At 29.5% G+C, this 11,884-nt stretch overlaps 1 protein-coding gene across 1 annotated transcript; it reads right to left on the bottom strand.

Annotated features, from left to right (window-relative positions):
* Positions 1-810: 810 nt before the first annotated feature.
* On the bottom strand, positions 811-4,484 carry LOC131600116 (peroxisomal nicotinamide adenine dinucleotide carrier-like). Its single transcript, XM_058872337.1, has 11 exons — positions 4,282-4,484; positions 4,052-4,177; positions 3,879-3,953; positions 2,952-3,082; positions 2,779-2,833; positions 2,393-2,545; positions 2,199-2,267; positions 1,894-2,001; positions 1,694-1,762; positions 1,258-1,312; positions 811-1,143 (listed from the first exon to the last, which is right to left on the bottom strand). Exons 1-11 carry the CDS (start codon positions 4,366-4,368, stop codon positions 956-958), a joined length of 1,116 nt encoding a protein of 371 aa, XP_058728320.1. The 5' UTR covers positions 4,369-4,484; the 3' UTR covers positions 811-955.
* Positions 4,485-11,884: the final 7,400 nt, after the last annotated feature.

Here is an 11,884-nt window from a genome sequence, read left to right as displayed (position 1 = left end):
TTTAAAAAGGGATATATCTTTAGATATAAATAAATTGATTTAAAAATTGATTTTTAAAATATATAAAGAATATGAAATATTCTATTTTTAATACGAAAAATATTTCAAATGTAAAAAATAATTTTTTTATACGATCAACAATTAAATATACATGTTGATTATAAATTGATTTTTTTCAATGTATAAATGATAAAAAAATATTTTATTTTTTCTTGAAATACAATCAACATTGAAAAATACTAGTTGATTAAAAATTGATTTCTTTAATATAAAAAAAATAAAATAATCTATTTCTTTATAAAATACAATCAACAATTAAGTATACTAATTGATTAATTTTATTTCTTTTAATATTTTAAACATCATTTAATAAATACAAATATGATACATTTTAATGCATTTAAAAATAGCATACATTACTGTACCAAAAAAAAGAGAGGATACATTGCATTTAAAAACCAAACAGCATTTAATGCATTTAAAAACCAAACATCATTTAAAAACTAAATGGCATGCATTGCAAGTAAATAATGAAACAGCACAAGTGGCTTAGTGGAAAGGGAAGAAAGCAATGAAGTAAAGTGAGTGGGTTCAAAACCCACTATATGCATTTTTGAAAATGTTATCATTTGACACAATTTTCCGTCCACATACTAAAATTTGACGTGCAATTCTTAAAATTGTGAACTTAATTGGAGTATTGTCGAAATGAGGACATTTAAAATAGTATAATTAGAATGTAAAATGTTGTAATATTCCTTATCTTATTTTTTGTTCATTCTTTTATAAAGATAAGATAAAGCAACGATCAACTAAAAGAAAGTTTATTAGCCTGTTTGGATCCGAATTTAAAATCTATTGCTTTGAAGTCTGAGTAAATAGGACAAAGCCAATGCTCCCACATATACAAATGAATAGTATTATTTCTATATCTATGAGAAGAAAGTCAAGTTAACTACTCATATTTTAATACAACTTTTCTTCTCTTATTTGCCAGAACCATGATAGCCTTAACAAGTTCCTCCTTTATCATGAACAATACAGAAGCAGCAAATACACTCTGTACTATCTTTGTACTCATTCCCTTATAAAAACCTCGAAAACCTTCGTACCGGATCATTTTAAGAATTGCATCAAATGTACCTGCATAATTACCAGTGTCAACCAGATACTGTTAAGGAATAGGTCAATGGACAGAAAATATTTGAAAAATCCGAAGGAAAATCAAGTTAAAATCGCATCTATCTAAAATCAAACCTGAGTATCTTAATGAGTTATTTCCACCAATCTCTTGCTTTGCTTGAAGCCTCGACTGCAAGGAATGAAACATGAAGTAGTAAGAGTCAACTAGCATTTACGAGTTTATGGTTCTTTTCTTGCGTGTTTTTACTCTGCAGGATAGTCATTTAGATACATACTGATGTACAAAACTGAAGACCAACAGACAAGGCTGCGAAAGTAGATATTCTTGATAAACTCGTTTTGCTAAAGTAAACTTGACTCATAGAGAAAAGTATACAAATATTGGAAATACTTGGACCAATAATGGAATACCGACAAGATTCCTGCTTTACGGAGGTTGAGAAGGACGTTCGTATATTCGTGAATGTACAATCTCGGGGTAAGGTTTTATTTGTTTTTTAATGATAAATACTAACTTACAAGACAATGAAGATAATATGTATGAATTTACCTTGACAACTTGCAATGGATATGTTGTGACAGTAGCTCCAAGTTTTGCTAATGCTCCCACCAAAAAGACCTTTTGAATGACAAGAGGATGCTTACTGATATACACAGCAAGAAAAATATACAAACAAGTGACATCAAGCAAATTTAAATATTCTCCTAAGCTTTCTACTTTTGTTGTATATTTATAAGTATTATATATACCTCCAAAGCAGTTACAGTTGTATCCCCCTGCTTCTTAGCAGAACGTTTCGCCCTTAGATGCTTTAACGAACTCTCATAAATCATAAACTGGATAGATGGATTGCATACCTATATTGATTGAATCAGTGTTATCAATGGCGGTTATAGTGCGGTGAAATTTGTACAAAACTTTGTGAAAAAGAGGCTGTCGTGGCGCTATACCAAAACAGTGTAGCAGAAATTGAAGACTTTGATATTTTCCGTGATATTCATACAATTGACGAAACTAAACTGAATATGTTAACAAGATAATTGGTACGACTAACCATAATTAGAGCAGGGATGACACCCTTCCAAAATCCAACTATACCGGCTTCATTATATACTTCATTAGCCTTTTCATCAAATAAAAACTTCATATTTAGCATCGGCAAAAGGGAACAAAGATCCTGAACGTTATTGCAAAAGGTAACTTGAATTTTTCTGTTTACAATATGGAAAAAAGAAGCGAGAGACTTACTGCATGTACAGTTCCAAATGGTCGGGGTTTTGTAGAATTCAGTTCTGCTAATTTGTTTTCCAATGTCGAACCTGATAGGCTATATGCAGAAGCTGCTTTCCTTAAAGCTTCTTTCTTTTCGTCCATGATTTTTCTTTCTGCTTGAGTATGTGTCTAGAATCAAAATGTAAAATGTCAAGCATAATTGACAATGGACTCAAACATATGGATATATAGTTTGTCGTAACATCAGCAAAAACGGAAAATGACTAGCTAGTTTTAAGAAAAACGGAAAATAGCCACAACATAACAAAGCTTCAACATGTTTTGAGTTAAAAACATGTGAATACATGTAAAACTCTGAATAAAAATGTTGAAAAAATATGAAAAATATTCAAATAATGCACCTGCATACGAGTCACTAGAACCCATATTGGGTTTGTGAACAAAACATTCAAGGATCTGCATAATAAGAAATCAGATATAAGAATATCAGTCAAATACATATAAGTGAGGTTTTCTATCACATATACAATGTAGCACTTCAAACGAAATGGTCATGATCGAAAATGATAGTCACCCAGCAATAGCAGCCACGATGAGCCAACCAAACATTCCAACAGTACCATCTCCATGCCCTTTGACTTTCCTTGCAGCTGCAATAGCCACAGCCTTGTTCTTGAAGATTTGATAGAAGAAGTAATAAATTCCCTGACAGCATTGAAAAATAAGCATTTAAACGACAGGATAAATTCCCAAACAAAAAGCATAACATATTGCATACTCTTAACAAACGAATACTCACTCTGTTTCATATTACCTTCCCTTTAAGGTTATGCAGATGTCATAAGAAACCTCTTTTGATAGTCAATATGATTCAAACGAAGTAGTAAATGGTTTTCGTTTGTGGTTGCAGTTACACTAAGAACCTCTATACGGTGGCAAAATGTGGGAAAATGAAGCCCAATAAAGTCGAAATATGAAATTTCATAAAGGGTCATTTAAGTCTAAGGGACTCTTTGGATTGTCTTAATTGGAGTTCATCTACTAACTTATGTTTTGTTACACTGTTGAATAGTCTTAATCAAAACAGCTTATGACATTTCTTAAATTTTTTTGAGTTTCTTTTTATAAGTTTGTCCAAAATAACTTAGAATATATATAAAAACAATTTAAATTTATTGTATCTTTTGTTGTAAAAATAGCTTATGCAAGCTTATTCATAAGCACTTAAGCACTTGTGCTATATAAATAAGCTGTATATCCAAACATGCCCCAAATATGAAACAAATCTCTTATCCCCTCCAAATTCCCCCATTTTGGAATGGAATTAAAATTGGTTTACAAAGAATTTTGACTCCCTCCCTTTCCCCATTTCTTCAAGCAATTGAAATAAACAACTCAAACCTAAATTAATCCCTTCCCTTCAATGCTTTCCAACCAAACACACCCTTAAGATATTATTAACAATAGTTGTGAAAAAAAAAAAAAACTAGCAATTTCAAACCTGAGAAGCAGCAGTTCCAAGAAGAGAAGGTTTGAGACCACTATAGAGTCCACCCCAACCTTCATTTCCAATAACCTAATTAACCATCATAATAACAATAAACACAATCAAAACATAAAAATAAAATAAAAAATTTTAAAAACCAAAAGAAATTTAGCAAAATCAAATTTAACCTGAAAAATTTGAAGAAAAAATCCAGAAGAAGAAGGAGTGACTATTCCACTGGAAGAAGATTGAGGAACCAAACTTTGCTTGTTCTTCTTGAGTAACGTTCTCTCAGTTTGTTGCCGTGTATTTACCTGAAAATTGCAATGAAATTGAGATTAATCAGTTAAAAAGCTTTAAGAATAATCTAATTAGAAGATAATTAAGTAAGGATTAAGGATGAGAAATTGTGGTCTACAGCTTGAAGTGGATAAGTGATGATTTGAGCAATGATTCCACCACCAGCACCAGCCAAACCATTTGCTATAGCGTTTGATTCTGACATGGTGAAGTGAAGTTGTGTTTTTGTTTATGGATTTTGTTATGTTTTGTTTCTCATGGTTTTGACAGATGAGTTGAGTTGAAGTGAAAGTGGATGATATTTGTGTTCTAACTGTAACTAACTTACCTTTTAAAGTGAGTTTGGTTAAGGAGTTGTTTGGTGAATGGATAAGTGGAAGTAAGAGTCCACAAATTTCAGCCGACCGATTCAAATTGATCGATTTATTATAATTTTTATGCAAACAGTTTGAATTGGATCGGGTGTCGGGTTGATTCAGTTGCTTAATTTGGATAGTATAAGATTGATTTGGTCGGGCTCGGATGATTATTTTAGATCCGTCGAAAACCGAACCCGACCGAACTCAACTAATATTTTTTTTTTTTTATAATTATATATTGATTAAAATAGAGCTCAATAATGTTGTTATGAACTTATGATATTATCATTTGTATAATTTAATAATGATATTGTTTATTCACAAGAATACAAGAAAATGAAATACAAAATTTTGATTGTTATTTACTTTGTGGTTTAAAGTATTACAATGATCAAATTAATGTCAAATGATATTGAAAATATTATTACCTAATAATATTTTTTTTCAATAATAAAAATATAATGCTATTATAAAATTTTAATTATTTTTTAAAATTAAAATATGAATAATATTGAATTTCATAAGAAATAATTTTTATGGATTTAGTTTAATAAATATTAAACCGAATAATCCACTTGATTTATCCGATAAATCGATCTAGCCGAATTATCAAAAATCAAAATTTTATCAATCGAAATTAAACTTTTAAAACAAAATCACGATTTACGTCGAATTTAATATCAACTCAAACCGATTGATTATCAGTCCTAAGTGGGAGAAAGAGAGGGAATATGGATGTTTAATTTATGGGAGTGTAAGAAAGTAAGATTGCTTTGTTTTATAAGACTTGTTTAATTTAAGGGAAAAGGAGAAAGTGAAATTGACTAAGGGAGAGGGAGATAATCATTTTATAAATGGGGACTTCGTTTCTTATTATAAATTATTTTAATTTTCTTTTATAATAAATTATAAATTGTTTTACAATTTCATATTATATTATTTTTCTATTGTATACTTAATTATTTATTATTTTCTCTTTTTAATTTTTTAAGTTTATTTTTCTAAATAATTAATAAAAAAACAATTTTGTATAATTTTTTAATTTTTTTTCATACAATAATGATAACATTTTTAATACATATTAAAATGTCAATATAATATTAAAAAACAAAGTGTGTAAAATAGTAATACAAATATTAAATTTAAAGGTTCTCTGATGGTTGGAATGCATTTTGCTAAAATATATTGAGGAAGATCAGGTTGAAAGAGATGCAAGAAGAACTAGCTCTCAGACTTGAACATGTCGAACAAGATGTCATGACATCCTGGCATGACATCCTGACTTCAGAAGCTGATATGGCAAGGGAATCACGCGTTTTTATTTGCTACAAGAATCTCATGTTTCAGCTCATAATATTCTGAGAAATCAATTAGCTGATATTTTTACCAAAATTAATTCAATCAAGATATTTCCACACTTTCTATTATTAGAGACAATATAGGAAAGTTTGGATTAAAGACCTATTTTCTTGGAGATCAAGTAGCTGATTTTTGGCAGCCTCATTGCTGCGATTTGAAATCCAGTTCAGTCAAAGATATATCTATAAATAGAAGGGTTGTAACCTAGTTTTAGGTGGAACTGATATTATATGTTTTTAGGGTTTTAGGAATCCTTATTTTTCTGTAAGTTCCATATGTGTACATTCACAAACCTGTAGGTGTTGAATGTTGTGTGATCTCCGAAGCTTTTAAGCAAGGAGAACATTTCATCCTCGTAAGCTTTTAAGCATCAAGGAGTGGCTGTCTTGGTAGAGTGTCTTCCAGTTTTCTTTGTTCTTTTATTTTGTCACAGGGATTGTGATTGAGGGGATTTGAGGAGGGCCTCATACCTAGGTGAGTCTTAGGTAGAAGTTATAGGATGGGTAGTGATTAAGTGAGAAGGGTAAACTGGGACTATTTAAATTTGAATTGATACTATCGTATATTGATTGTATCCCTGGCTTGGGAGCCCCCAGAGTAGGAAGGATTGTTCCGAACTGGGTAAACATTGTTAGAACATGAAATGTTCTGATCATATTTTTCTAGTTTTGATGATAACATTAGAAATGAATTTTGTATAAGACAATGTGGTACTCTAATAAGTTACTTTTTCCATTTCAGGAAAAGTGTAAAAGAGTATGCATTATCCTATCTTTCAGAAGCTCTGACCCAGATGTTCTGGATGACTACATCAGAATATGGTCCTGAAGACATTAGAACATGGTCTTAAGGTTATCAGATCATGACTATTAGAAGCAAGCTCTGAAGATCTGAAGGTATCACGCTTTAAGGAACTTCCATAGTCTGAAGCGCTGAAGTCCTAACTTGCACCAAACGCTGGAAACTCTGATGAACAAAGCAATTCACAAAGTATGATTCCATAACAGAAGCAAATGATGAAAAGCTAGAACGGCTAGTCTGTGTGTCTGAAAAAAGGAACGTTAGAAGTATGGCTACAAAAGGCAGTCAGAAAGAGCAGTTGAAGCAAGGCTCGAGGTAGTTGTCAAAAGCATGTAACATTAAATACAGTCTGTACTGTACACGCAAAGCATTAAATGCAGAACTGTTCAACGGTCATATTCTCACGCATATAAAAGGAACATGTCAGCCAAAGAAAAAGGCCAGAGCTTACGTTACAAACAAGAACACACTCTGATTCTTTCTCACGCAAAAGCTCTTGAACAAAGCAAGCAATCTTCATCTTCAACCTCACATACTATTGTATACTTAGTGAGTTATAGAACTTAAGCTTAAGAGAAAAATCACTTGGTGATTACAGCTTTTTAGAAGCATCTTTAATCTCTTGTATTTGATTATATCTCTGTAAACCAAAATTCCTTGAGTGATCAAGTTGTGATCTGTAGACTCAAGAAGACTTAGAGGTTGATCTAAGTGGAGAACCATTGTAATCATTTTTTATTAGTGGATTAAATCCTCAGTGGAGGTAAATCACCTGTGAGGGTGGACTGGAGGTAGTTTGAGTTCAAACGAACCGGGATAAAAATAATTGTGTTCATTCTTTTTATTTGCCAAAAAGAAACAACCCTTATTCAATCCCCCCCCTTTCTAAGTGTTTTTCACTCCTTCAAACATATCGTCGTGTTCTTTACTTTCTACATTATTATTATTACTGCTATCAAACTTGTTCATAACTGTTAGTGCTCAGATATTGTGTCGTGACATCTCATTCGACATCACATATCTAATACCATAATTTCAAAATTTAAAATGAAAAAGGCAAACAAAATTAGTGTCAATCATTTTAAATTAAAATTCTAAGCTCTAAATACTAACCATAAAAATCTATATATATATTTCAATGCTTCAAAATACTTCAAAATCAGATTTTTACTATCTAAACAACCTAAGTGACTAATAGTAACTTAACCCTATATCATTATCCTAATTTTTAACGACCCTAATATGAATTTCAATGCTACAATTTAAGTTTGTGAGAACTTACAATTTTTAAGCTTTGAATGTAGCCTTTGAGTCCTCTTTGAAGGATGTATAACAACTTTGTAGAGCAACTTCGTGTAATAGGAATCTCAAATGGGAAGATTTTTGAAAATTTCTAAGTTTTAGGGTAAATGATTTTGGGGGGAGGCTGTTTTGTTTAAACAGGAAAAACGCGCATTTTTTCGGAAATGCATTTCCGAAATGTTGTTTTCGGAAATGTATTTCCGCAATATTTCTTTTTACGTAAAAAAAAAGTGATTTCAGAAATGCATCTCCGAAATCAGTCTTTTTTTCAACTACGGAAATGCATTTCCGAAGTAAAGGGACAATTACGGGTTTTCAGCGAGGGTGACCAAGAAGAGAGGGGGTCAATAAAGAAATTGCCAAGTTTAATTGATATGATTCCTTATATATATATATATATATATATATATATATATATATATATATATATATATATATATATATATATATATATATATATATATATATATATATATATATATATATGATTAGTCAAATACCTGTGCGTTCGCACGAATAAATTTATTTGATACGATATAAAATTTATTAAGATACGTATCTAAATTTGAAATTAGTTATTATTTTAAAATAAACAATAATTATATAAATTCAATATGTATTAAAACACAAAAAAAATGGTCCCATTAGATGAACAAATTAAGATAATTATTGATTAAAATAAAATATGTATTGTGGTGACAGTGACTTGTGAAATAGAAAGTTTATTTGATACAATATAAAATGTATTTAAATACAAATATAATTTGAAATGAGTTACTTAATTGTAAAATGAAAAATAATTATATATATTTAATTGTATTTAATAATAAAAAAATATATATAAAAAAATGAATAGTAAGATGAAGAAAGAAGAAAAATGAAATTTTTTTATATTTTAAAATAAGAATTCTGTCTTTCAAATCAAGGCAATTAAGATAAGACATTGTGTTGATATGTTAAGAATTATATTTAAATACACATGCAAAATTTCAAATGATTTACTTATTTGTATAATAAAAAATAATTATATTTAAAAGCAAGTGTTTTTTTCTTTTAAATTAAGACAACGGTTGATTAAAATAAAATATACATTGAATTGAGGACCTCTGGGTGTTTGATTGTTTAAATTTTTGAATTTATATATTTGTAAGTTCATTTTACACGTTGTGGATGATCAGGTATTAAAAATTTGAGTCGATGTTTGTCTAGATTATAAAAGAGTTAATCGAGAAGGGTCCTTTCTTGTGTGAAACTTGTGAATTGTAATCTAGGAAGGTTATGGTGAACCTCTAGGAATCTGATTGTTTAAACATTTGAATTTATATGTTTGTTAGTCTGTTTTAAACATTATGGACGGTCCGATGTTGAAAATTTAAGTCGATGTTCAACCATGGTTGAAAAGAGTCGGCTGAAAAGGATCATTTCTAGTTTGACACTAGTGAAATATGATTTGGGAAGGTGATGGTGAACCTCGGAAGGTCGATTGTTGGCATTTTTGAATTTCTATGTTTGTTATGTTAGACGCTAGGCTACGATCTAGAGGGGGTGAATAGACCCCACTAAAAAATTTGTTTGTTTTTAAATTTGTTTTCAAAGATGCCTTGCGGAAGCGCTCCGAGATTGACTTGCGTCTATTCCGAACCGCTATTGGTAAAATCATATATGCAATTAAACCTTTAATAAATGTGAGAAATACTAAATATGAGAAGTAGCTTGAATCAATTGGCTTTTGAAATATAGTCGTTTGAACAATTAAACACTTAAGCACCTATTTCAAATGAAATATAATTGACAAAATTTGAGTCAGTGTTCGTCCAGAGTTGGAAAAAGTCAATTAAAAAGGACCATTTCTAATGTGACACTTGTGAATTGTGATATGGAAATATGGCGGACCTTCGGGATTTTGATTCTTGAAATTTTTGAATTTCTATGTTTGTTAGTCCGTTTTACAAGTTGTGAACTGTCTGATGTTAATAATTTGAGTCGGTGTTTGCTTAGGGTTGCAAAAAGTCATTTAGAAATGACTCTTTCTAGTGTGACACTTGTTAGTTGTGATTTGGGAAGATGATGTTGAATCCATGAGAGTCTGATTGTTTAAAATTTTTAAGTTCTTGTTATTCACATTAGTTGAGATTCAAAATCGTTGTTATAACTGTGTCTTGGCTACTATCAATTTCTTTTATGGCCGTCCATATTTATAGGGAGGGTAACCATTATGCAGATATTTTAGCTTCTTTAAGCTTGACTTCTAATATAACCCTCACTTAGATGTAATTAATGCTTACATAAGGAACCTTTGAGATTTGCTTAACTTTCAAATTTCCTAAGTTCTCTCAAACAAATAGTATCAAAAAATTTATGTTAATAAGTAAACTTGAATAAGTCAACCCAAATAAGCATTTAGTCTTGTTGATCTTTTAATTTGTTAGTCTATTTAAACATTAGTTAAATTTCTTATTTATAAATGCTCAAATAAAATAGGCTTTTATGTAGGCTCTTAGGCCAAACACGCCTTCAAAAAGGTCAAACTTAGGCCTAAAAATAAGCCTTTGATAGGCCACAGGCCAGACATAAACTTTGAAATTTTTGACATGCCAGACTCAGGCTTGGCAAAGCCTATCTCGACCCAGCCTATTCTCACCCCTATCTGAATTCTTCGATCACTATCCAAATTTAAATTACATGTATATTTTATTATTAGCATCAAATAGGTTTTAAATTATATAAATCAATTGTATCAATCTAATTTTTAATAAATAACTTGTCTCACTTCATTTATATTTTATGAGAAAATTATAAAAATAAAAAAAATCTCTTTATTGCACAATATTTATCCCACATATGATAGCTTTAAAAATGATAAATGGATTTTTTTTGTTTAATTATTTATATCAACTATTAATATATTTTCAATTTTATAAATATAAATTAGAATATACTATCATCTTAGAAGTGGTGCACTAAGGGGGCATTTGTTTCATGGATTCTAGATTTATTTCCAGGAATGTTATTTAAAATTTTTACATTTCTATATTTGTTTCAAGTATTTATAAATTATGCCTTGGAACATTTTATTCCTGAGAGTTTTATTTGCACTTGATTTTTTTCTTTTTTATTTCCATGTAAAAGGGTGAGAATCTTATATTCCTATGGGAATAAGAGGTAACCTCCAATAACTTCTCACATTTATATATTTATTTCATTTATTTTTTATTTTAAAATGTTAAATAAAATATATTTTATAAATATTCCTAGGAACTTATTATATTTACCAAAAACACAAAAATATGAATAAAGTTCCTGGTAATAATGTTCCCTGAAATAATGTTTCCGGGATGCAAGTTTTAATACTTGAAACAAACACACCCTAACAGTAAAAATTATATTACGAAATTTGAAATTTAAAAGTAAAAACCATTTTAAAATAAATTTATTTTATAAAATGTGATAATTATATTAGAATAGTAGAATGTAGCAAAAATATAAAATCAATGGTTTCGAAAATATTATTTTTTCCATTACTATAATATAGTGTAGGTATGTAATTAAATCATATGTTAAAGTAGTATAAAATTTTATTATTAAAAAATAACAATCACATAAAAAACATCCATTTTATATTCAAGACAAGATGCTAATTCTGATCATTAAGCATTAATTTTCTTATGGAGCCCAAACGACTAAACTATTCATTATAACATTGGAAACATGCTTATCTGTTTTGCAAATACAGTAAAATAATAGATGAATTTGTAATTATCAAAATTATGTTGCAACTTAATAATGTGTCAAAGTAAGATATTTTTAAACCAATCAATTTGAGCAAAGTCAGATGAGTAAGATTATCATCCATTTTTTATTGCTAGGTAATAAAGTTGGCCCCTACCTTGTTACACATGA

This window comes from Vicia villosa, linkage group LG4 (genome assembly GCF_029867415.1).
Source record: "Vicia villosa cultivar HV-30 ecotype Madison, WI linkage group LG4, Vvil1.0, whole genome shotgun sequence".
In the NCBI taxonomy this organism is placed as follows: Eukaryota; Viridiplantae; Streptophyta; class Magnoliopsida; order Fabales; family Fabaceae; genus Vicia; species Vicia villosa.
This window is presented reverse-complemented; position numbering and strand designations above follow the sequence as displayed.